Source organism: Perca flavescens, chromosome 2, assembly GCF_004354835.1.
Source record: "Perca flavescens isolate YP-PL-M2 chromosome 2, PFLA_1.0, whole genome shotgun sequence".
In the NCBI taxonomy this organism is placed as follows: domain Eukaryota; kingdom Metazoa; phylum Chordata; class Actinopteri; order Perciformes; family Percidae; genus Perca; species Perca flavescens.
In genome coordinates, this window is record NC_041332.1 from 20,058,109 (window position 1) to 20,085,619 (window position 27,511).

Below are 27,511 nucleotides of genomic sequence, written 5' to 3' on the forward strand. Positions count from 1 at the left end.
ATTTATAGTACCTATATCGCAGTATATGAAAGATTTGCTTGTTTCCTTTTTATACCCCATATTTGGATACGTTTCGTTTTTTTTAACTCTTAGTTAGACTTTTAAAGAAAAACATTTGCACATTCAAACAATTCTTCAATGCAGGTGTGTAGGACAAAAACAAGAACTTGAACTGTCTGTCTTAGTAAGACAAAATAAGTGACTGTAACATGCCATGTTAGGCTTTGATTACTTGTCAATGAGCATTTGTCACTAATGTACCTTGCTCCTTAATATAAAGAACTTTGGATACCTGCTGGTCGCTGTAAAGGGCTATATACAAAAAAATGTTGATTGCTAGATTTTTTTGTTATATTTAGAATAAATTATGACCTAATTAATTGCTAAAAAAACCTGTGATAGAATAAAACAATATGGAAATAATCCTTAGTTGCAGCCCTACATACATATCTAAATTGTAGGATTATGGAAAAAAACATCACCAGTTATTCTCAGAGGCATGTCGAGAGCAGCCTAAAGTCTATAAAAAAGGAGACTAAATAATATTACAGTGAGTTTGTTATCCCCTACATCATTTATAGTTCTCAATAATTCCCAAAGTCAAACACCAGTCAACCAATCTGGTGGTCACACAAAATGATGCCCTCTTTCGCGGCCCATTGCAAGCTTGACGTTCCTCTGATGACAACAGTTTGAACATCACATCAGGGGTCTCTGCATTTCCATGCCGTCTGGAAAACACTACTCAGTACTACCAGCCTCACTTTCAAACGGAGCGAATTAAACAAACAATAAATCAATCGACAACACGAACTACACTGACTTTCTGCCGAGTGCCATCATTAGCATGGTTTATTTGCTCACCGAGCTGTTTCGAAAAAGCAGAAGCAAACAGCGGCCTGTGTTCTCTGGGGCAGCTGCTGACGTCACCGCGCTGCAGCAGTAAGTGCCTCTCTCCTCTCGCTCTACTGTTTATTTGGAAGTCATTAGTGCTGTCCAACTTGGACCCTATACATGCTCTGCTGACACAAAATCAAATCAGTGACCTAATTATTAGCAAGAAGTCCATCATAGGAGCAAAGCCTATTCTGTTTCTTTAGCGGCTGGCTTACTAACAGAGAGGACACTTGGAAAGTAACTTTTACCTTCAGAATAAATCAGGCTGGGTGACAAAGTGCTTTAAAAGCACTCCCATTACCAAAAGGTCACAAACTGAGTAACTGCAACAGCCTTGTGTTCTGTTTAAGGGGTCCTTGAATGACGTTAAATCCCAAATGGGAAGTGCATAATAATGTTAACGACTCTGACTTATTAAAGTAACCGCTTTTGCGCTGTATTTCTTTCGACAGAAGGCTCTTTTTCACAGAGATTCCGCAAATCAGCCATAAAGAAGATCCACCATATATTCATATACATAAACTCTGCAAAAAAGAAACGCCCCTTTTTCAGGAGACTGTATTGTAAAGATACTTTTGTAAAAATCCAAATAAATTTAGAGATCTTCATTGTAAAGAGTTTAAACAATGTTTTCCATGCTTGTTCAAAGAACCCTAAATAATTAATGAACATGCACCTGTTCAACGGTCAAAAAGACAATAACAGCTTGCAGGCGGTAGGCAATTAAGTTCACAGTTAAAAGAAAATTAGGAAGGTAAAGAGACACTTCTACTGACTCTGAAAAACACCAAAAGAAAGACGCCCAGGGTCCCTGCTAATCTGTGTGAACGTGCCTTAGGCATGGTGCAAAGAGGCATGAGGACAGCAGATGTGGCCAGGGCAATACATTGCAATGTCCCTACTGTGAGACGCCTAAGACTGCGCTACAGGGAGACAGGAAGCACAGCTGATCGTCCTCGCAGTGGCAGACCACGTGTAACAACACCTGCACAGGATCGGTACATCCGAATATCACACCTGCGGGACAGGTACAGGATGGCAACAACAACCGCAAGAACTGGCCAGTCTGGTGCAGTACATGAGGAGGAGATGCACCGCAGTACTTAATGCAGCTGGTGGCCACACCAGATACTGAGGGCTACTTTTGTTCAGGGACACATTATTTCATTTATGTTAGTCACATGTCTGTGAAAATTGTTCAGTTTATGTCTTAGTTGTTAAATCTTTTAATGTTCATGAAAAATATTTGCAAGTTTGCTTAAAATATAAAAGCAGTTGACAGGACGTTTCTTTTTTTTGGCTATATATATATATATATATATATATATATATATATATATATATATATATATATATATATATATATATATATATACACACACACACATACACACACACACACATATATAACTGTAGTGGGATCTATGGTTAGGTATTTACAGGGTTTTGTGTACTTAGGTTAGGCCTGCAAGTTCCCTCCATGCTAAATCACTGTGGATAATAGCGAAAGGTAAGTGAGTGAGTGAATGGCAAAGGTTGCCTCAAAGCAAAGGTTTGTTACTAAACAACACAAGATTGAACCCGGACCAAGCAGCTACGGTGTCATGCGAAAAAAAGACATCCACTTTTTCCTATCTAAGAGTCAGACAAAACGAGAGAGCACATGTGGTCAGACCTGTTGCAGTCAGTGCCTAAGAGAAAATATCTCTTGCATCCATCTTAAATTTGTTCCAGAAGGTCTCAATCCAAATGAGGGTCTGTTTTTCTCCAGTCCCGGATATACTGTACACTTTGTGGCTATTACTGTGTTCTCAGTAAAGATAGGAGTTGCAATACCGAGCGGCCCAAAGAATTATTATCAAAGAGAGTGGAAAAAACTGGGACAGGACATGGAAAGGCCATGGTTGTGATAGTTAATGTGAGAACACATCTGCTAGAGCTGTCAGGGGTCTGAGGTCTATTCAAAATTAGGTCTGGATGTGGAGACACATACACAGAACAAACGGCAGGGACTTGATTCATTTGAATGGTTTATGTGTGGTGAACTCTGAGGAGTAGATTTAGTTAAGCTGGAAACTCCCGTTGAACTGACATGTTGAGAGGTGGTGGAAAATGCATTAACTCATCATTAATTTATTCGAATGGTCTAGCCTAAGTATATATACTGTGCTATACTGTATATACTGTGCTACTTGCACGCTGGTCACTTCATATTTAATATAATTTTTATTTTGTGATATAACCTATGTATGTAGGTTGTACATTTTCTTCTACACTTGTATATACATGTACTGTACATTCTTGTCCATTCATCTAAGTATATTTTTCAGAAGTTGTTTCAGAAGATATTTGATCTTATTTATTATTTCTAGTATATTTCTTATATTTTTGGTTTGTGTGTGAGTATGTGTGTATGTCCTTGGTGACTTGCTGCTTGTAACAGAGTAATTTTCCAATTTGGGATTAATAAAATCAATCGATTGATCGATCTATCTATCTATCGCTGGATCATGATAGAGTCATAAGCACAGAGATGCACCTTAAAATCAATCTGCCCTTTGTTGTTTATTTATGTGTGTTATTGTGTTTCTACAGGTATGTCTGTCTACATCATGTGGTTTTCACTCACACCTTCTGTTGACAGGAGTTTTTACAGTACATGGCATAATGTCATAGCTGCAGTACTTCACCACTAGTCAAACCCAATCGAGCAGAGAAATCGGACAACCTCAAACGCTTGCCGCCCTTTTTTAAAGCCGCATTTTTACTAGCCACTGTCTGTCACACTGACACGGACTGATGCCGTTGTTCCAGACCTCAATCTGAGAAATATCAACACTAATAAAGTTAAATGAATGTTGATATTTCTCGTTGGTAGGGGAGACTACTGCTGATGCCAGCCATTTCAGTTGCTATGCGTCGGACTATTTTCTGCAAGATTTAATTTGGAAATGAAATGCTATCTTTAGTAGCATGTTAAGTCATGTTAAAAATATGAAAATAAACTTGATGACAGCACATCATTTACTAAGGATTGCATTTCTATTTTTATAATGACTGGCAAGTAAGATTGGAAAATCTTAAATATGCAATGGATTAATGTTATAAGCCATAAAGCAGACTGAAATTGAGGTAGTCGGGTCTGCTTACTTGTTTCTACATTTCAGCCTGTGTTGATCCAGTTGAGACTGAGAGGGGAGTAGCGGAGGGCTTTGGGTTCATCTCTAAACCTCTGAAAAGGGTCGTCTTCATTGCTGACCTCAGCCGGATTTGTCTCCCGAAAAGGAAATGACTGCAACCTCCACTGCACTTGGGTCATGAGCTAGACTTGAAGAGCCAAACTACAAAGAGCTTAATCTATTTATAGGAAAACACTGCTACAGTACAGGGGGAAAAGGAACCCTACAAGACAGAAAGACAGTCGGACGCCAAGGTTACACGCCAACTGTCAAGATCAACAAGAAGCCTTGCCATTCCCCTGCTTCATAAGTTAAATCTATTTTCCTTGCCTCTCCGAAAACATTAAACTATCCCCTTACTTTTTACATCCTCGATTTTGACATTTAATACACGTAAGAAATGCAGCACGTGCAAAGCTGCCTCATGCAATAATAATAAAAAACTCATTTAAGTACAAGTCTAGAAGAAAAACAGTAATTTTCATTTTTTTAATGCAGATAACATTAATTCGTTGAGACTTAAAGTCTCGTATTAGGATATAGGAAAAACAGTACTCGGACAGGCCACACGTTAACCGTAGTTAGAATCTATGCAGAGTTAATGCTTTAATAACAAGGATGTAAAACTTAATACAAAAATTTAAATGTCAGTTTCTAATTGCCATTTTCTTATTTGGGGATTTGTAAATTGCCGTAGGGATTCCAGAATGCAGAGCTGAAACAACACCCACAAGACTGAAAGCAAAAACAAACAAGGAGGATGATCATACTGTTCGACTGACACCATGCAGAGTTAAACACTAACAAAGAAGAAGAAAGGAAGCAAAGTGTTGGTTTGCCTGCAATAGACTCTGAACAACATGACTGCCGGGTAAATTACTTCTATTTAGGGGCGTCACTATCGAGGTCTGAAATAAATATACAAGCATATTTTTGAGTGTGGACTCGCCTTTTTTTCAAACTTGTGAGTTACTCAAAGAACCCTAAATGAGGCATATGGAACTCGAGGACTCCACCAGCAGTCACTAGGTCTACATCTACATGTATGATATATCCCTATTCACCATCCTGTGAAACACTAAAGGAACCAAGACATCTCCCATAACTCAGCATGAGAGGATACAGAAGAGATGGAGGAAATAGGAAAATAAAGCACTGTTGAAAAGAGGCAAAGGAGAACAGGGAGGGAGATGAGAGATGGAGGGGCAGCAAAGGTCCCACAAAAGGAAAGAAACACACGGAGGTAAAGAAAAGCTATGGGAGGCCAGAGCCGTGTAGGCCCTGTGAATCATTGCCTGGTGTTAGCAGGCCTTATGAACCTGAAGCTCGGCCGTAAATTGTGGAGAGACCGCGAGGAGCTCGGACAGATCCGTGAGGAAATACCATGTCTACACTTTATGAGCCATCTGCCTGAACACAGGGACCGGTTACACTATGAGTATGCTTTGAAATAAACGGTAGGCAGTGTATATATGCAAGTATTATTATATCAAATTATCATAATAATACCAAGATATGCCCTACTTAAAACAAACTGCTGGAAATGTGTACAGGCTTCTACAAATGAGTATGGTTTGGATTTCACCACATGGAGCCGTTTACAGTACCCACAGGTGGCATAGATATTTGGGCCATTACAGAAATACAGAGTTGAGTTCCCATCAAATTTATATTTAAGGGTCATGTGGGGTCTAAACACAGGAGTAGTGACAAGCCATTGTTTCCATGGCCAAAACCATTTGCCTTCTCGCTTACTTGGAGTGGAACTGGTGTAATTCTCAGATCCAGCTCTCCCATCACCCATTCAGGTTCATATTATTGGAAACACTGACATCAAGCTGAAAGAACGAGAAGAAAAACACGCCAGTCGGAGCGTTAGAGCAATGATCCATCTAGTTCAATACGGTAACAGGAGAGCGGGCTAAAACAATCCGCTTTCCTCTCTTCCATTCTCCCATCGGTGTCAACCAAACATCTGCCATTCCTTCCCAGCAGAAAGGAATATTGTTTGTTTCCGTGCCAATATCGCTTGGTTATACAACCTCTGGACTTGTTTTGGTACAACTGCTCAGACAGGATATTACAGGATAGAACAACGCCTTCTTTTCCCAAATGGAAGCTGGTCATCGGGGTAGACACAGACCATAACTGCCTGTACTTTAGGTGTGTGAGACAACTGTAGATGAACAGTCTAACAATTCCTCGGTTAAGCTTTATCACCTGTAGTTCGGGAACTGTGAAGTTCCTTTCCCCGATTGTCAGAAAAGGAAAAGAAGCTGACAGACTAATGCACGATCTGGGCTCACTGTCAATGTAAACATCAGAGATAGCCCCCAGGATGAAATAAAAAAACGATAGGAATACATTCGTACATCCTCTTTGTAAGGCAACACTCTCAGGCTTTGGTCTATTAACTGCTATAGTCTTCTGAGAGCGATGCATTAAAAGATCTAATTGTTTACCGGATGACAGATGATCATCCCAAAGTCTTATGTCTCATGTACCGCCTGTCTGAGCATAAAAACATTGCACTCCGTTTTGTATCGCACGCTCTACTTGTGATGGAAGCTATTTATGGACTGATAAGAGGAACTTAGCCAGAAATAACTCAAAAGCACCATTATCTCTGAGCAGATCTGATTTCAGAACACAAAACTATTACAGTTTTTTTTCAGTGCATTTAAGCAGCATGAATATTCTCTGTGGGATGTATGCCAAAGGTTAAGCTGGTAGATACGGTTGTGACCTCAGTGTGAGGTCAGCTGCTCTGACAATGGTAGTGTGAGGGTGTGTGTGTGCTTGATACTAACTATGTCAGTGTTGCGGTGGTGTGAGGGAGTATCACTGTCCAGCAAGTTACGTGAGGAAAGTCGTTCCATTGCAGAACAAGAATGTCTGATTGCTTTCGCACAGCGGAGTGTAACGTGTCTGGAATTTCTTTTGACGAATATGTATGGACACACATGCAAAGTAAACTTTACCATTCTGTTCATCCAGCTCATTGCCAATCTCCTTGCCCATTATCTTCTGTCTGCTGATGACAGCCGCTAGTGCATCCAAGCCTGCATCCTGGGCTGTGAAGAGAGAGGAAAGAAAACTAAAACTTGTATACACTTGAACACGAGATGAAGAAAGAGACAAAAAAGTAAGAGCATGAAGATTATGCAATGCAAGACAACAATACAGAGAAAAGGACACAAGAAAAATTCACATTGCAAAAAATAAAATCAATGTGATGTCAAATTTAGCAGTGGGGTAAGACAAACCGTTCCATTTAAAAATGCCAATTGTAAGAAGGGAACAATTACAGTATACAGCACTTGTGATATAATAAGGCAACTATTTAGGAAATAGGAATGACAGGCTGTTGGGGTCCAGCTCAGCTCACAGTGCCACATGTGAGTCATTCAGTACTTTACCCCACTCAGCCATACTCCTGTTATTATAACTGCAGCAGGCCAAGGTGGAGAGCAAAAACAGTGAAACTGAAAGGAAAAAAATAGAAAGAGAGAAAAGAAAGGACTTGGCCTCTGTAGGTTTCCAAGTTTGACACACTCTCTACCACAAGAATGTTTTATGACCGCAGGTTCAGGCGCTCACCATTACCCAACTCCAACAGAAATCCCACAGGGGACTAGAAATGTGGTTTGGTTTCACTGTCTTAAGAGGAATCTGGGATCCCACATTGACAATAACCACAGCCATAATGGAGACATAGCAATGAAGTGTCACTTGGATCCAGGTGAACTAATGTCTATGTGTTCAAGTCATGTCAGAGCCATTCAGCAAACAGGAAAAAAAGCAGGCATGGGCTTTCAAGATGTTTTCTAGATGTGAATTATTATACGTTAACATAAACTAGCATAGCCAATACTAGTTTATTACAAATCACGTTGTGTCTAGAACAGAGATCTTCAACAGGGGGTCCTCAGAGTTACTGCAGGGGGGCCACAAAATGATTGTTCATTTTTGAAAGTTCTCATATTATTAGCAAATATAAATCAGCCTCTTTGTGAAAAAACCAAAACATTGATGATAAGTCTACTGGCCTATAGGTAAGGTAGTCACTAAGGTAGCCACCCACAGATACAGTTAATCCTAAGGATTCACTGTGCCACATGTATTTTTACCATTAAAACATGATTTATAAAATAACGCCAACAAATATTTTAATATCTTGGTATTCTATGCACTAAAATGGTATGTATAAAGGCTTTAGGCCGCCCACACATTATTGTAGGCAGAGTTTAATATGCAACTTAATTTCATACAATATGTAGTTGGAGGTCCCTGATATCACTCTCACTCTCTCTCAATTCCTTGGCTTAAAAAATGTTGAAGACATGTTACATGTGTTTATGACAGGACTGCCATGTTGTATTTGTTGGAGAGGTACAAATAAGGGCAAAAATGAGTTACAATTATTATCCTAGTGATGCAGGACATCGTTGCTGCTATGGATGATTGTGGTAACTATTTATTGTCTTGATGCTAATTTTATCGAAAAGAAACAGCATACTTGAAAACAATGTTTGCTTGAGCATGCTATGGAACTGGAATGGTTTTATTCGGGGCGGTTGTAGCAGGGTTGAGGGTTCGATCCCTGGGTCCTCCTATCTACACGTCAAAGTGTCCACACCATCAGAGTGTGTGTGTGTGAGTGTGAGTGTGTGTGTGTGACAATGGGTAAATGAGAGGCAAATTGTAAAGCTCTCTGTACGTTAACCCTAGGAAGTAAAGGCGATATACAAGTGCAGTCCATTTACCATTTATTCAATCATGTGTAATTACCTTCGATGACTCGTTGTTGCTGCTGTTTGATCTCTCCAAAGGTCAGCCCTGAGGTCTCCTCTGATTCGTTGATCAGCCAGGGGTTGGCCACAACACCTCCACTGGTTCCTGCCCCTGCTCCCATCAACGTTGACCTGTGAAACACCATCATAACAACAATAATTAGCTTCCAAAATGTTTCTCAGCAGCTCTTCAAGTTCAATAAAAATGTTTTTAAGAGACCATGAAATTACTATTCCTAGCCAAAAGCAGAGCCGCAGCTGTTAAAGTAACAAAGACAAATCACCTAGCAGTGCACTACGACTGAAAGTAGATGGCAAAAGTGCCCTTTTTGTCAGTCAATCACTTTTCCAGCACACAAGTCTGAAACACTCATCGTGCATCAGTGACTTTTAGCTATATAAGTAAACACAATATGCCTGCTTGGGATAGGAGTACAATGCACATCTGTTCAACACTTAACGCAAACACATCTGGTACATGGCATGTTCCCTTTTCAAAACTCTACTCTTTTGAACATTTATGACAAGAAAATGCTTGGATCACAAAGTATTTACTCTTTTTGTCTTTTAAGTTTTTTGAATGATTGAAAAATACCAGGTTAGCTTGTGCAGTGTGTACACAGTGCACGTTAATCTGTCACAGGACTGTGGACTGCTGGGGAGGTTTTGCTCTGACGAAGTGACAGACCAGAGAGAGCGCGCTGTACTGTACTGTGCTAAACACCACTGTGTGGTTTAAAAGCTATTCTTCAGTTAATAGCTTAAAGCTGTGTTTTAGACCCCCCCCCTCCCCATTTTGCAATGATGGGTTCAGAATCTCTGTGTGAGGCTGCATTTCACCATGTCTGCTGTGAGTGAGTCGTCTGCTGGTCAAGCCTAGAAAAAGTGACCTTAGCCACATGTAGGCATATCGACCTTTGTCCGACCCGTGTCCGACCCAATTCTCGAGCTGGGTTGTAAAGCCAAGTCAGTCAACGCGGGTTAACCCTTTCAAACACAAAATCAACCCTGGTTCAACCCTGGTTGAGCCCTTGGTGTGAAAGGGATATCAGAGACAGGAAATTACAATACTATTACTATTACATTTAAAACCGATCTTTCAAATTTAAAAGTTAGGCTTTTATCTCACCCCAACACATGCATCTCACCGTGTGATGACGAATTCAAGCTGCTTTTGAAGTAGTCGATAAAGCACTGTCAGACCATTCACAATGCTAGCTAGCTGAGGCTCATACCATCAGAGGAGTAGGTGAGACGAGGCATTTGGTCTAATTTCTCGGACATGTTTGATTACTATGAGACAGTGTGCCAGCCCTCCATGAAAGTGCCCAGTGTGTGAAGATCCAATTAACCAGTGTCAGTGGGGAGTGCCAAAATCAGTCGGGCACATCTCTTGGCAGCCACAAAGCACTAGACAGCCGCCATCGGGGGCCTGGGGCCTGAGCACCTAGGTCCTGACTGAATGACTTGGACAGGGGAGATTTAACTAATTACTAACTATTTCCAGTGCAATCAAATACAAAGGAAAGGTTAGTGAATAATGGTGGAAAGATGGGTCTGAGGGGTGACAGGGTGAACTGAGCCTTCAAATGTAGGCGCCATGTCCTGCTTTTGCTTAGTCTGAATTGGAGATGCTCAGAATGTATTGTTTCAGGGATAGATTAAAGTCCCCTCTGTTACCTCTATCCCTTTTCTTCTACCGAAAGTTCTCACAAAAAAAAAAAAAAAAAAGAGCGGCTTAGATTATCCATGCATGGCCAATCCACCCCCTCCTCAGAGACCACACAGTGGGAAGGGGTCCGACCCACAAATCCAAATTACCCACCACATATCACTATTAAAGTTCGGTTTGACTGAGCAAACTAAAAACCATACGACCACATGATTACAGTTTGCCAAGCTAATTTAATAGCAAATGTCATTGGAGATTTCTTTACAGAGCCTTTTATGTAATTGGGTGTGTGGTCTGTAAAAAGATGAAAGTGTGAGCAAAGCACCGCTAAGTAGATGAATCCCAAAAACCGAAACTTGTGAAAGATATAAAAAAAAAAAAAAGGCAGTCTCATATCAAGGCGTCAATAAAAGTGGTTTTCTAATCTTGTTCTACTGATCTGATGAAATAGTGAAGTTTGGTTTCTCAAAACTCCTCGCACAAAGTAAACATACTGCACAGGAACTGTAATATAAATGATGAGCTTCTACAATGTAATAACATGGAAGTACCATCTAAAAAACACTAATTTATAAAAAAAACAGGCATGAAAAGCTGGAGGAAGTTAACAACATGGCACCATTTCCTCTTCCTGTCCAAACAAATATCACCTGGGCCAGACTAGGTCAAACATTACACAAAGTAATGACTGCCTGCTGCCTATGGCTTTCAAAGCTGTCACATTGCCATGACACATCACATGATGAACAGGATATAAGCTGTGGTATTCGGCTCTTTGATTAGCTCCACAATTACTAGAATAAATGCTCAGCGGAGAGTTATAAACTGTAAACTCACCCCTTCCATCCTTGTTCATCAAGACATATACACACATACATTCTTATGAATGAGTGTGTCCATTTCAGGAGGTGCCAAATGTGTGATCAGCAGTGCAAAGCAAGCAAATCTCTTGATGAAAAAGAATTAGCCATGAAGTTAAGCACCCTGTCAAAATGGCAGACAGACAGACTTCCTTCCGAGTGATAGCACAGGGAGAGGTCATGGCACATGGGTCATACCGGATGTACAAAGACTTTCACAGAAAGCTAGTGACCGGTGACATATCATCAAAGCAGAGAACAGAGCCTATGACCTCTCTGTCAAGAACATAGACAAGAGAATGAGGATTCATTATTTTTAATTGGGCGTCCAGCACTAGATATTTAAAAAAAAAAAAAATCTCAGAGGAGGAAAATCACAAAATGAAAGGCTCCCTGAAGCGTCATGGGATGATGCTTGGTTCGGCCCTTCTGACAGTGACAGACAGAGACTCAGGGTGTCAGATATTGCCCAATTCATCTGAGCTACTTAAGCAACAAACTGGCTGTCCCAGATTATTTTTCAAAACAGAAGTGTTCTAAGAAAAGCACAACTAAAGACTTTTTGACGGTAGACTATTTGAGACAGCAGCATGGCCTCGTAGTGACTAGTGAGAAATCACCCTTCATACGTATTTGCTGGTGGTTTCTGTGTACAAGTGATCAAATTCCTACCAGCTACAGGGGGTACAAGGAGGGGGACAAGTAAATTACTACTATGAATTTAGGTGAAGTACCATATTGATCAGAAATATGTTCAGATTCACCCAAACCTTTGAAACTCTGACCTAATGGTGTAATTGTCAAAATGTAGTCCTAGTGGGACACCCCACTCATAAAAGCAAAAAGATGCTTAATAACATCTGGAAATACTGAGTGTATCTTAGAATAAAATAGAACAGATGGAACAGATCTTTATTGTCATTGTTTTTAACAACGAAAAACACAGTTTAGCAGCTCTCAATATGACGGTTACATTTTCCTCTTTAGGATCAAATCATTTGCTTGGATCTTAAATACCTGGAAGGTTCAGGCTCTGCGATGTCTCCCTTGAAGGTGGCATTGAGCTGCTTCTCTCTGGTTAGCAGGTCATCAATAAGGTTCTGCCTCCTATCAGCTTCCGACTGCATTCTGATGACGCCATGTTAAGGCTATGCAAAAGGTCAACATCACTTTAACCACCTTCAGTGATAGTGGAGAGATGATACTCCTGACACTTTTATTTGGGTCAGTTTGGATGTGTTTATTAACCAATGAACACAGAAACCTTTTGACTTCTTTATAAGTACTTAGGGCAGACCGGTCTTCTAATACATCCATGGGGCAAACCTTTCAAAACACTCTTATGCCCTCTAAAGGAAGACAATTGCTACTGCAAGCAAAGTAAACCCTCCAACCAAAATGTAATCTCAGTCTCATGACTTCTCAACATTCTCAGAAGAAAGGATACAAGCGTCGAGTTGATGATGCTCGCAACAAACCCTCTTTAAGCTGGGCAATATTCTGTTTGAGCTTCTGCAGTGATGCCCGTAGTGTCATGTTGATCTGAAAAGACAGAAGATATTCACAACAACAGACTATTAGAGGAACCTGACTATATCAGAAGACATTTGTAGGCAATGCCACTTTATTTATGAATGTAACACCTTACCTTTGCAGGGTTCCCCCCTGTTCTCTGCTGCCTGTTCCGTTCATGAATGTTTTCTGCTATTTCCTGTGCCAAGCGACAATTGGCATCGTAATTCTGTAACCTAAAGATCAATGATTGGGATAGATGTTATGTAATTTGACCTGTAATTACTTCCTTATGACAAAAAGTAGTCACAGATAAATCGTTGGTCGTTTTGTATGTTCGAGTTTAATGTTATAAAGCCAATACACCAGTGTCTGTGTAAAAGCTAAATGAACAACACTGACTGACGGTGTCAACAGTTTGAGCTGCACCATTAGTATTTAATACAGCGCTTATGTATAGTGTTGTACCGTAAGGTATTTGTTTTATTAAAGTTTAGTTTAGTTTGATAAAACGTCAGATAATTAGCCTAATCTTTAGCTACATTCATCATGTGACATTTTTCCTCTTTCGATTCTGCTAACGTCCCAAACTTAAGTCTGAATAGTAAATAGAATAAAGAGATTATCTTATCATGGCTTAATAAAAATGCAAATTATTGTATTAGGTTAATCTAATAAGGAATAGCTTAGCTACCTACATCTTTAGCTAGCTAGCAGAGGGTAACGTTACAGAAAGAGTAGCTAGCTAGCTAGCTACTTTATCAGGGTTAGTAACGTAATTTGTTGTAGTTAATAATACGGTTGAGACAATTTACTGTAGCCTTTGAACACATTACTTACCACGGATCCTGAGACATTATGATAAAAGTAAGCTATGAAGAGAAAATCCACTTAGTTTGAACCACCTGGCAGTAATAATCACCAGCAAACTAGTTCTTGTTTGGGTGTGACGTCACAACGACAAGCTGCGAGGGACAGTTGAGTCCAAGGCCGCAGTTTTTTTAGAAAAAAAATAGCCTACTAAAAATTTAATTTTCAAACAGGGATACATCTTATATATATGTCAATGGGATACACATGTAGGTTTGCCACCCATCCCGTATAATACGGGATCGTTCCTTATTGAAAACTAAAATGCACTATCCCTTACTAAATCAATACGGGAAGCTATTTGTCCCGTATTTTCGTGCACACAATGACCCGACTCTATTGCACCATAGAAATACAGTATACATAGCTATCTGATCTCAGATCCCTTTCCTAGCAGATCTACCTACTAGCACTACCAAAATACTAAATCACAAGTAAAAGTCCTGCTTTCAAAATCGTACTGAAGTCAAAATAGGCCTACTAGTATTGTCAGTAGGTGTCAAAAGTAAAAAATACTTAGGCTACTTTGCAGAATACCTCCTAGTCCTTATCATTGTTATCCTATATTTATTGTATTATGATGTATCAATGTGTAAGCAGCATTTCAATGTTGTAGTTAATTCACTGTTGGGTAGTTTACTTTATGCCATATTTTTGAGCTCATCTGTTTCAAATGTACAGTCTTGACCATAGACAGTATAAAACATACAAAGTAACTACAGCTGTTTTTTGTAATTTGCAGTCAACCACACCTTACAATTAACATCACACTGTTTATTTGTTTTAATCTTGCATTGTTCAGATTAGGACTGCATGATATGAGGAAAATATAGAATTGCGATTACTTTGACTGATATTGCGATTGCGATATGATTAACGATATTAGAGGGAAGGATAATTTTTTATCATTATTCTCATTTTCATTGAAACATATTAAAATAAAAAATAAAAAAATGACTATAGTGTAATTTTTCTGAGGATCTGTACCAAACAAAGTTTTATTTAATCTGCAGAATTCGATTTGTAGGCAGGGATGTCTCTGCAGCACCACAATACTTGTAAACTGAACCAGAAAACAAGTCACTAGCATTAAGTAGTGCTCACTTAAAAAATGTGAGCTAATTAAGTATTTACTTAAAAAAAGCAAGCTTGATTAACTTAAAAACCATGAGCTAATTAAGTGTCATTTACTTAAAATAAACAAGTTGTCTACACTTAATAAGTTTAAGCTTATTGAGTGTTACTTACTCAGAATAAACAAGCTGTGTTCACTTAGAAAATATAAGTTTATTAAGTATTGTTTACTCAGAACAATAAAGTTGCACTAATTTACTATTACTAAGTTCATTGAACTTACTTTTTTCAAGGCAATGAGTTTCCATAATTTTTTTAAGTAAAGTCAACTTGTTAAAATTAACAGTGCAGGACTTTATCATTATTAGTATGTTATTACTCAATTCTATTAAGTTGTACTTAAGTTATGTTTTTAAGTTAAGGAAGAACATGTTACACCAACTAGAAAAAATTAAGTTAGTAGAAATTTTTCTAAAACTTTGAGTAAACACTACTTAATCTATTTAAGTACGTTGAACGTTCGGATTTACAGTGTGTAAACTGAACCAGAAAACAAGTCAGTAGTATTAAGTAGTGCTCACTTAAAAAATGTGAGCTAATTAATTATTTACTCAGAAAAAGCAAGCTGCATTAACTTAAAAACTATGAGCTAATTAAGTGTAATTTACTTAAAATAAACAAGTTGTCTTCACTTAACAAGTATAAGCTTATTGAGTGTTACTTACTCAGAAAAAGCAAGCTTGATTAACTTAAAAACCATGAGCTAATTAAGTGTCATTTACTTAAAATAAACAAGTTGTCTTCACTTAATAAGTTTAAGCTTATTGAGTGTTACTTACTCAGAATAAACAAGCTGTGTTCACTTAGAAAATATAAGTTTATTAAGTATTGTTTAATCAGGACAATAAAGTTGCACTAATTTACTATTACTAAGTTCATTGAACTTACCTTTTTCAAGGCAATGAGTTTCCATAATGTTTTTAAGTAAAGTCAACTTGTTAAAATTAACAGTGCAGGACTTTATCATTATTAGTATGTTATTACTCAATTTTATTAAGTTGTACTTAAGTTATGTTTTTAAGTTAAGGAAGAACATGTTACACCAACTAGAAAAAATTAAGTTAGTAGAAATTTTTCTAAAACTTTGAGTATACACTACTTAATCTATTTAAGTACTTTGAACGTTCGGATTTACAGTGTGTAAACTGAACCAGAAAACAAGTCAGTAGTATTAAGTAGTGCTCACTTAAAAAATGTGAGCTAATTAATTATTTACTCAGAAAAAGCAAGCTGCATTAACTTAAAAACTATGAGTTAATTAAGTGTAATTTACTTAAAATAAACAAGTTGTCTTCACTTAACAAGTATAAGCTTATTGAGTGTTACTTACTCAGAAAAAGCAAGCTTGATTAACTTAAAAACCATGAGCTAATTAAGTGTCATTTACTTAAAATAAACAAGTTGTCTACACTTAATAAGTTTAAGCTTATTGAGTGTTACTTACTCAGAATAAACAAGCTGTGTTCACTTAGAAAATATAAGTTTATTAAGTATTGTTTACTCAGAACAATAAAGTTGCATTAATTTACTATTACTAAGTTCATTGAACTTACTTTTTTCAAGGCAATGAGTTTCCATAAATTTTTTAAGTAAAGTCAACTTGTTAAAATTAACAGTGCAGGACTTTATCATTATTAGTATGTTATTACTCAATTCTATTAAGTTGTACTTAAGTTATGTTTTTAAGTTATGTTTTTTTGAGCTAATTAAGTGTAATTTACTTAAAATAAACAAGTTGTCTTCACTTAACAAGTATAAGCTTATTGAGTGTTACTTACTCAGAAAAAGCAAGCTTGATTAACTTAAAAACCATGAGCTAATTAAGTGTCATTTACTTAAAATAAACAAGTTGTCTACACTTAATACGTTTAAGCTTATTGAGTGTTACTTACTCAGAATAAACAAGCTGTGTTCACTTAGAAAATATAAGTTAAGTATTGTTTACTCAGAACAATAAAGTTGCATTAATTTATTATTACTAAGTTCATTGAACTTACTTTTTTCAAGGCAATGAGTTTCCATACATTTTTTAAGTAAAGTCAACTTGTTATTAGTATGTTATTACTCAATTCTATTAAGTTGTACTTAAGTTATGTTTTTAAGTTAAGGAAGAACATGTTACACCAACTAGAAAAAATTAAGTTAGTAGAAATTTTTCTAAAACTTTGAGTATACACTACTTAATCTATTTAAGTACTTTGAACGTTCGGATTTACATACATTTTTTAAGTAAAGTCAACTTGTTAAAATTAACAGTGCAGGACTTTATCATTATTAGTATGTTATTACTCAATTATATTAAGTTGTACTTAAGTTGACATGTTACACATGTTACACCAACTAGAAAAAATTAAGTTAGTAGAAATTTTTCTAAAACTTTGAGTATACACTACTTAATCTATTTAACTCTTTGAACGTTCGGATTTACAGTGTAATTCAGAATAGTTTGACACATATTTTGATACTTTAATAAATATTGCGCCCTGCCTGTGATTTGGATATTGCACTAGTCCATATTGCCATTTCGATAAAATTGCGATTAATTGTGCACCCTTAGTTCAGATGAAGTGCACACATTTAACACTGTAGGGTTACACACACAATTATTTGTTTGTAAATCATTTGTTTCCTGTCTTGTGTATGAAGTTGAGTTACCATGGTTGTTGGGGGAGGTTTCTTTCTGGTGCAGCAAAAGGTGTGGCTGAGGGCTGAGAACTCTTAAATCTGGTGTCACTCCCTGACCCAGCTCAAACTCCAGTAGGTAAAGTCTGTTTTTCTTTTATTAAAGGTATGAACTGCAGAATAAGGGGTTTCAGAAAAAAAGTAATTGTTAATAATATTGATTGGAAAACAGTTTGGTCCTTACCACAAACATTCTTATTAACTAATAAGCTAAAAGAAGTTTCATTTAAGTTAATTCACAGATTTGATCCCATTAGACTTAGACAAAAACTAAAGAGCGATATAGATGTTAACTGTTCTTTTTGTCAATTACATCTTGAAACATGCTCACATTTGTTTTGGTATTGTGAATTTCACATCAATTGTGGAATGATATCAATAACTTTAAAGTTGCCAACGTTTTTTCACATTTTACCCTTTATTATAGAAATATCATATTTGGTTGCTTTGATTACAGTAACAAAGATGAAAATGTTTTCTTTCTTATTAATTTATTTTCACTTATTGGCGAGTTCCACATCCACAAACAAAAAAACAACATTCTCTGTATTTATAAAAGAAATGGAACTCTATTTATCAACAATTTCTGATTCGCAGAACAGAAAAGCAATGAAAGCAATGGTTGTCTGTAATACATTTGATGTTTTTTCAATTGTGCTAGCTGTTATGTATTGCTTTTTTTTTCTTATCTGTTTTTTCTTTTTATCCTCTTTCTTTGTTTGTAGCTTTTCTTCTTTCTATTTCGTCGATGTGTCAATATGTTTGTACTTTGGATATTTTCTTTTGATACTGTATATATGCTGAAAATTTGAAACAAAGAAAAAAACTCTTAAACTAAGAGCCAGCTTGTTCGGCAAAACCATGTGCTTCTATGTCCAGGGGATAGGGATTGTGTTAAGTTTAACTTTGTGTTTAGTTGTAGGTGGTGTCCATCTGTATTGTCCCTTGTGTGTTATTTGGTTTAGCCAAGGCACTATATATATATATATATATATATATATATATATATATATATATATATATACTATATATATATATATATATATATATATATATATATATATATATATATATATATATATATATGTTCCCTCATGTGTCATTGTGGCAGATCAGTTTGTTCAGTTAACGCGCTGTTTAGTTGTCATATTGAGTTCAGTTATGTGGCAATGACCTTTTTATAGGCCCAGTTATTCAATTTTTGGTTTATAATTTTTTATTATTTTGAAACATTTTTGTTAAAGGCCTCAGAACAGCGTGACAGGACACACAGAAAGTAAGAATGTTATGGTAAATGTCTCCCAGTCCTTGTCACAACAGTCTCCATGTACTGATATATAATAATAATAAAATAATAATAAACTTTATTTCTATAGCACTTTTCTTAACAAAGTTACAAAGTGCTTTCCAGAAAAACAGCAAATAAAACCAAGAACAACACAGCCAACAACAATGAAGTCAAATACAAAAATCAGAGGTGTCATTATTAAGCACCATATATATTTATATATATACAAACATACACACACACATACATATATATATGTGTATACATATATATATATATATATATATATATATATATATATATATATATATGTATAAATACATATATACATGCAAGCATACATCTATACACAAATATACATACACACATACATACATGCCTGTAAATGTACAAAGACATACAGTAAATGGGTAATGGCAGGGCAGGATGATAAAACCCAACAGCGTATTAAATATTGAACGCTTTCCTATAAAAGTAAGTTTTAAGAATATGTGGTGTAACTGCTTTCATTTCTTACATTGAACCCAAAGTACAAGTGTGAATTCATATTGTCCCAGCCTTCATGGAAATTGACATGAAGTAATGACAGCATGCCGCTTATTTTTTTTAACTCCATTACATGTGGAGCCCACATATGAGCTAAGTACTTGAAGAGGTTTTATGTGTCATACCCAAACAGTAGTTGTGTTTGGATCAAAACATATATCTGTTGTGTAGAATAATAACCTTTAAATTACTTCTTGGAACAGACTGATTTGGCATTTTGATGCTACGCATAAAGAAACACGATTACTCTATTTCTGATGACCTTATTCTGAATAATAAATGTTTTCATAGGTTTCCCTATTAAAAAAATTATTTAAAACTCAAGCCGTCTGTTAATTGCAATACCAACGAAAAATCTATTGTGGAGAATGAATGAAGGGCTATTTGAAGGACACTTGGTTGAATCATTAAAAAGAAATTTTGTTTCCTCATTTAAATTGGAAATTTGTAGTCCTTGTTTTATGGTTCTAATTATGTTGGCATCATGGATGCTTTCCAGTCTAATTAGTTACTTCTCTGAATGATACACTGTATTTTACTAATCTTAAAACAGGAAAATCAGTAGGCCTACATTTGTTTTACTTTCAACAGCAGAACTCACCACAAACAAACAATACCACTATACCTGTCTCACGTGAACACAGCCCACAGGCGTATATAAAGCCCTGACCCTCAGAACGTGCAGCTAGTAACAGGAGACACATTAACTTTCAGCTTGCATTTCTTGGAAGAATAAGACTTGAGATGCTAGATTTTTCAAGAACGCTGGAGTTCTCCAATTGTGGAAACATGAATTCAGTCTTGATGCGCACATCAACAGACCAAGACGTGGGCTCTATGGCAGGAGACAGAAGCAGGCCACGGTCTTACTCCTATTACAGTCCAGAGGACAGTAAGAACTATGGCGTGCAGACACAGACAGAGGAAACCTTTCCAAGACCTCGCTCCAGGTATTTTTCACGTTCAACTTGCATGTGCTGTTTTTTTTAATCCAAATTATGTTGCTGATCAGACATGCAGACATGGTTATTATAATTATGTGGATTTGTGTTTTAATGTTGTAGCAAAATTGGGTAAAAGACAGACCATGCCCAACACAAAAAGAGGCATAATTATTAGGCTACATAATTATTCCTAAATGAACTGCTCCCCAGGTCCTTTTACAGTATTGAGACGTCAGAGCTTGACCTCGATTTTGACGTGGGGAACTTTACAAGGTCCAGTCCACTGAAGCAGAGGGCGACCTCCCTATACCAGTATCAAGGGAACAAAAAGGAAAAGAAAGAAGGGAATGGGGCTGGTGTTCGAATCACCTCTAATACGTCCAAGTCTAAACCAATCAAGCACTCATCAACAAGAGAGCCTAATGGTATTGAAATTATGTTTTTTATAATAGCATGTATTCTACTCCAAAAGTCTATATACATTGTTTAGGAAAATAAAAATAAAATGTATGTATGCATACTTTGCTCAGGCAGTAAAGGCAATCTCAAGTCAGTGTCCATGATGACCATCTCTGAGTCGGACAACTGGGAAATTTGCTCCAGCTCAGGGATGAAGTATGGACAGTTTGTAGACTGGGAGAAGATTGACCCTGAAGCTGCGAAAAGATACCAGCAGATCCTGCAGAGTGATCACCAGCAGCTGAAAACTATGGGCCGAGAGGGATTCTGGGCCATGCCCCATACACTAAGGGCCAAAGCATACTATCACATCATCCACAGCATCAATTCCAGGTTACGATTGTCACATTACATTTTATGTGTAGTTCATTAATACAAGCATATTATGTATTTGTGTTAATAGATACCACTTTTGTAAAATGAGTTTGTAATTGAAATCCACTCAGGCAAATGATCTGAATATGCATTGATGTTGTATCTGAATAGGTCTGTCACTCCAGACAGAGATGTCCATAATGAACTAGCCAAGAAGATCTTTGGAGAACAGAAAATCAGCACCCATCCAGTCCCAGAGTACATGGAGGCAGGAGAAATACCCAGGTACTTCTGTGGGATAATATATATATATATATATATATATATATATATATATATATATATATATATATATATATATATATATATATATATATATGTATATATAGTTGTTACCTAAAAAAACATTTTATAGACTTATATGAACCTTAAACTAGCAAAAGAACTTTTTTAAGCATTTATTTGGTTAATTTAATATTGAGCTATTGGTCAGAAGTAATTAGTGAGGATTAAAAGTCTGATGAACAAAATGCCACAGCAATGCTTTAAAGGTGCAGTTACTGATGTTAAGCCAATACACTTTTTGTCAAATTCAGTCAATATCTCCTCACGGTCACCTAGCTTTCTATTTTCTGTGTGCGCTGAAAAAAAAACCTGGTGTTAATACACAGCCCTGGCTGTGTAAATGGAAAACAAACAGAAAGGAGAGCACAGGCCACAAAACACTATTCCAGACAATCAGCAACAGGCGGCGACAGTTGATGGACAGGGGGAGGCAGAATGTGAATGTACCAGAGGGCAGTAGTTATCTGACCATAAATATGGGGGGAGGGCGTAGCTTCTGAAGGGGGGGATTGTATTTTTTTGGCAGTTGAGTTCAAATTTTAACAATCTTTGCGCGGCATCGCTTACTGCACCTGTAAGTGTTGACTTGTCACGTTGTCACATGTGTACTTTTCTCACCAAGTGGAGCTTTACAAGGTGTTGTGTTACTTGTTCTTCTCTTATGCAGATACTGTCTCAACAAAGCAGGCCTGAACTCCGTTAAAAAGATCCTCCTTTGCCTTGGCAAATGCTTCCCAGAAATGGACTTCTGCCCCATCCTGCCTGCATTGGTCTCCCTCATCCTCCACTTCAGTGAGGATGAAGCTGAGTGTTTCTGCAGTGTGTGCCGACTTATCTGCTACAAGGACCCCAACAAGCGTTACATCGACCAGACCTTTCTCACCTACCGTGCTTCCTGCATGACCTTTGGGGACCTTGCTAATAGGTGTTGCAGAGGCATTCGTAAGCTGATCGCCAGCTCTCACCAGAACCTCTTTGATTTTTACTCTGACTGGATCATGTGGATATTCGCCGACCTTCCATTCACATATGCTATCAGAGTGCTGGATGTCTACATATTGGAGGGCTACAAAGTCCTCTACAGGTTTGTTGCTGCTGCATCTTCACATCTAAACAAAATCCTTAAACCACCTAACTATTACTTCGGAAATGATTTCACGATAATTTTTTGTACAGAGTGGCTTTGGCTCTGCTGAGCCTCTACAAAGTATCTGTGTCATCTCGAGTGGCAGATGTGGAGGACTTCAGAACCGATATGAAAAGGTTCGTGCAGAGTGTAGCTCGCCACTGTACCGCTGAGAACCTTCTGGAGAGGGCCTTCATGATTCCTATTGCCACGCGGCGAGAGCTCAACCTCCTGTTCAATGCCAATAAGGACTCCCTTATGCAAAAAGGTGTTAGCACACACCAGAAGAGGTAAATTAATCCAAACATTGATAAAGAACAGGCAGTGAGAGGCATATTTATAAGAAACCTAGAAATAAAATAAAAATAATCTGTTTATAAAATGCTTATAATTCATTATGCTTTGAAAAGGACTGAAATCAATGCTCACATTTGTCTTGTTATTATCTTATTTGTATTCTTATCATAGCTATTTTTATGTACCTAAAGGCAGTCGGTTGAGACGGTGGACTTTACCAACTTCACCTCCAGTGTTGTGACAGGGACTGAGATGAGAGTCGTCTGGGCCTGGATACCTGAGCGCTTTGCCCTTTTTAGCCCCATTAGGCTGTTTAATACAGCTGAACACGGAAGAAGCCTTGCTTCGTAAGTTACCTTTGTTCAATACTTGAACACCATTGAGAAACTATCTATCTATCTTCTATGACTAGTAGTGGGTCTTTCATATTTGTATTTAAAAGCCTTCATATCTTTCTATCTGTCTGTTGAAGCCAGGTCATTATCGATCAATAACTGCTGAACACCATGTGCCAGCAGTGAAAAACAGAATCCCAGGTCTACTCACATAACAGAAAGGGGTGTGTTTTCACTATCAACATGTTTGCTTTGCACGCGAAAGTCAAGTGACTCATATTTCAGTGGTGGCAAACACTGTTTACAGGGTTCAAAATGAACTTTTTCGTCCACCAGCCAAATGGCTAGTGAATGTTAAAATTTCCCAACCACTCAATAGCTCGCTATTGTTGTTTGTGGTGGTGAATGACCAGCAACATGCATATTTTACCAGTATTTGGCTGATAAATGGTGCTATTTTTTAACACTGACAGTTTATGTAGAAAATGACCTACTAGTTTCTAACTAGTTTCTAACTTCTAGTTTCTGAGTGTTTAATTATCTTTTAAAAAAACAACATGGAAAGATATTTTAATAGTTAAAGTTGTGATCATGTTTTGCATTTGACCCTTCCAGCTCCTTTTAATAAGATACAAAATGTTCTCTTCTATTAATATACAGTGCAGGTAAGTATTGTAGTAAATTAATTTAAGGGCTATGTTTAGTCATCAGTGACACTGCTTGGTTGCATATACGGTAGCTTATGGGATATTATAAAACATCAAGTTTTTTTTTCTCTTATATAGATTATATTCACATGTGGAGGGACGCGAACCAGTGGTCTTGATAATCAAAACTGTGGATGAAGAGGTAACATTAGAACACATAATGAATATTGGGATACATTGGATAATTTTGCTGCATATGCTTTTCTTTTTTCTTTTATTATTTATTGATGCCAATAATGAAAATAATTAGTTTATGGAATACATTTTGTATGTTACTGAAATATTAGTATTTCTCATTTCTCAGGTCTTTGGTGCCTTTCTGTCAACAGATGTGATAGAAAGAAGAAAGCATGAGTCTGTGGGACTTACATATTTTGGAACTGGGGAATGTTTTGTTTTCATGGTGAGACACATTCTTTTCTCCTCATAGAATTCATCTCTGACATGTCATATAAGGTTTTCTGTAACATGCTTCAAGTCGGATTTTGTGTCAACTTCATATAGACAACGTTTATTATCGTTCGTCAAACAAGAAATGTGCTTACACTTTCAGCTTCGTCCCAGCATGGAGCGCTACCAGCAGGCTATGGTCAACATAATGACCAGAAGAGCATCCCTTCAGCAGGTTCAAGGCAGCAGCTGTGACTGCTCCCTGCACACCACCACCACAATTCTGACCTGTCCTGCTGGAACCCCCCAGGACCCCAGCTACCTGACGGTCCCCTTCACTGCCCCATCAGAGGAACCCATGACTGCCAAAGAGCCAAAGAGACCCAAGGAACCCAAAGCCTCCATGTTCATAGCAGGCAGTGACAGTCAGCTCATAATCGGTATGCCAGTTGAACATATTGTTAGGTCTTTAGCAAAATGTCAAGTCAACAGTGAACGGTGTGTATGCAGTGCTGATGTATGCATCCTCTCTTAGGTGGGGATGGAGGTCACGCACTCTGCCTACAGGAAGACCTAGAGGGGGGATACTCGGAGCCTTGTGACACATTCAAGAGCATCCCACTCTACAAGGGACATTTCAAGATCCAGGCCCTGGAGGTGTGGGGCATCCAGAACTCTATTTCCTTTGCAGCCTTGTAACTTCGAATCTTTTGGTAAACACTGAAGCAGAGGTTTATGATGCTGTTTCATTGGACTTGATTTATATGTAAATTTTAAATATTTATTTTGTGAAATGCACATGAGTGAGATTTTACTTGAATTGTTGTCTACATGTCACGCCAAGTTTATTTGTATAGCAATTTATATCACATATATTGTCTTACTGGACTTTACAAGCCTACATAAACAAGGGTTCCTATATCAGGAAAGTTCTCTAAAAACATAGGGAAAATATCCACACACAAAACAAACCCTAAGCATCTTATCAAGGAAGGGCAAATGTTATCACTCCATTGAAAGGGTGCGGTAGTTATCAGCCTCATAGATATGGATCAGAAGGGGCCTGCCACACCTACTAGTAGGTTCAAAAGGCCGTTATTGTCTATTCGTAGGGTATACCATGGCCAAAGCCAGCTATGAGGTCATCAAGGTCTGGACCTCAATAATTATTTTCCCCAAAAAACATTGTCAATCTCTGCATCTGAATGATGAGCTGTTGGTGCAGGACAGGCCGGGCCACACCGCCTACCTGGGCAGCGTGTGTGCGCCACAGATCTGAGTGATTCTGAGACCTAAAAGTGATTGATGGTATGCCACTAGTGGTACAGCGGCATAAGCTGATCTCTGGAGCGATGCAGAGAGGCAAAGTCCTTACTTCATAAAAATGTATGTATGGTAGTGAACGGCGAGAGACAAATAATAATAAAATAATTTTTTGATCCCATGTGAATTGAGACATTAATTACACATATGATATTTGTCAGTTTAAAAGATAATTTAGCAAATGAAGAAAGTCACAGTTTGTTGTAGTACCACTTAGTTTTGTGTTAAACTCCTCAGTGTACTACATATCTTGTCTTGCACAATACGTTACCTTGCTTGCTGCTCGGCTTTCTCGCTAGATAGCTAGCTTAGCTATGTTCAACAACGTAACATTATCTTACCTGATGTGTTTCATCCAGTGTCATTTTTAAGCTAGTAAGCAAAAGAACGTTTTGACCTGTTGCTCGTGTGAGCAACGTTACATCCCGGTATGAAACACACAGGCATCGTAGTTTATGGTGGCTTCAGCGGGACACTTTTGCTATTTTTGGGATGAGTAGTCTTTCTAATTACGTTTTAACGTAAATTAAAGTCTTATACTTAAACAGTTTTATTACAAACTCAGACTTTTTTGACATGCAAAATTATCTTTTAAATTGACAAACATCATATGTGTAATTCATCTCCCAATTCTAAAGTGATCAAACAATGATTTGTCTCTCACCATTTACTACCATACATCTTTTTTTTTCCGAAATAAGGTCCCATGGTGGTCCACCAGAAGGGGAAGGACTTCACCTCTCTATGCAAATCAGTACAGTGGCATAAACTGATCCCCTGGCGGTTTATGCCGCTCACAACAGTGGCATATGCCGATTCATGGAGCTAGCCTTTGTTATCACCTTATGCTGTTTAATCACCTTATGCATGCAGATGATTTGGTAATCATTTGCCCATTTGCTGGGTTACAACAACTTCTGATGGTTTGTTCTCAGTACGGTGTGGATTTCAATATCAAATATAATGCAAATGAGAGCAATATTATGATTGTTAGAAGTAAAGAAGACAGGAAATTAGTATTTTCTGATTTATTTTTATCTTATGGTACTGCCCTTAAAGTGTGTGATGAGATTAAATATATTGGCCATCATATTGTTAATGATTTATCAGATGATAAGGACATCAACAGACAGTGTCACAAGATGTATGCTCAGGCTAATGTGCTTGTATGTAAATTTGGCGTGTGTTCTGCTAATGTTAAGGTAGCTTTATTCAAAGCATTCTGTACACCACTATATACTGCCCACTTGTGACTGAATGTAGTGTATAATGATGGCATGAGACTGCTTCTAAAACAACCAAGATGGTGTAGTGCTAGTCAAATGTTTGTTAGTGTTGGTGTGCCTACCTGTTCTGCCTTAATAAGAAACCTTATTTATCGATACATGTGTAGAATGTCTGTCTAGGAAACAGAATTATACAAGCTTTAGCCCACATTGATTTTAGCTCTGTCAGGTATGCATTTAGACTGTGCAGACATTGGTGCTCCTGTTTGTATACTACAGGTGAAGTTTGATGACCTTTTATTAATTTATATGAATTGTACTGTATATTTATTGCTATATGTTTGTAAATATTGTCATTTTTAATTGTTAATTAACCTTCCATTTGTGTCCTGAATAAAGTTATTATTAAATATATTATCCTAAGATTTAGGAAATTTTGAGCCAACTAACCAAATAAAGGAATGAATAAGTTTTTCTCCTCTGTTCTATTGCCACAGTAAGTTATGTGTGATGCCTTTGAAATGGCAGAAAGTAATATTAGAGTTTGCCTTATCTAACATAGAGTATCTTTGCTAATATGGCTATAACATTAGCTAACATAGCCAGTCTGA

The 27,511-nt window shown here is 37.4% G+C and overlaps 2 protein-coding genes across 2 annotated transcripts in view; one reads left to right on the plus strand and one right to left on the minus strand.

Moving 5' to 3' along the window:
- stx8 (syntaxin 8) overlaps window positions 1-13,890 on the minus strand; it is a 46,918-nt gene extending 33,028 nt beyond the window's left edge. Inside the window, exons 1-6 of the mRNA XM_028567662.1 lie at window positions 13,754-13,890; window positions 13,050-13,149; window positions 12,849-12,943; window positions 12,419-12,529; window positions 8,868-9,001; window positions 7,058-7,150 (exon numbers count right to left, since the gene is read on the minus strand). Of these exons, the coding sequence (XP_028423463.1) occupies window positions 7,058-7,150; window positions 8,868-9,001; window positions 12,419-12,529; window positions 12,849-12,943; window positions 13,050-13,149; window positions 13,754-13,770 (550 nt within the window). The 5' untranslated portion in view covers window positions 13,771-13,890. The remainder of the gene's footprint in view (window positions 1-7,057; window positions 7,151-8,867; window positions 9,002-12,418; window positions 12,530-12,848; window positions 12,944-13,049; window positions 13,150-13,753) is intronic.
- A 7,049-nt stretch (window positions 13,891-20,939) lies between these two features.
- LOC114562545 (TBC1 domain family member 24-like) lies at window positions 20,940-25,050 on the plus strand. The gene is made up of 7 exons (XM_028588987.1): window positions 20,940-21,169; window positions 21,323-21,436; window positions 22,164-22,580; window positions 22,673-22,912; window positions 23,111-23,180; window positions 24,515-24,791; window positions 24,887-25,050. Exons 1-7 carry the CDS (start codon window positions 20,940-20,942, stop codon window positions 25,048-25,050), a joined length of 1,512 nt encoding a protein of 503 aa, XP_028444788.1.
- The last annotated feature ends 2,461 nt before the right edge of the window (window positions 25,051-27,511 follow it).

Bases quoted from the DNA above. Each gene is read 5' to 3' on its own strand.
- LOC114562545 (XM_028588987.1), top strand. From the start codon at position 20,940: ATGACCATCTCTGAGTCGGACAACTGGGAAATTTGCTCCAGCTCAGGG. The intron at 21,170-21,322 runs GTTACGATTGTC...GTATCTGAATAG, and splicing joins ATCCACAGCATCAATTCCAG to GTCTGTCACTCCAGACAGAG. The intron at 21,437-22,163 runs GTACTTCTGTGG...TCTCTTATGCAG, and splicing joins GAGGCAGGAGAAATACCCAG to ATACTGTCTCAACAAAGCAG.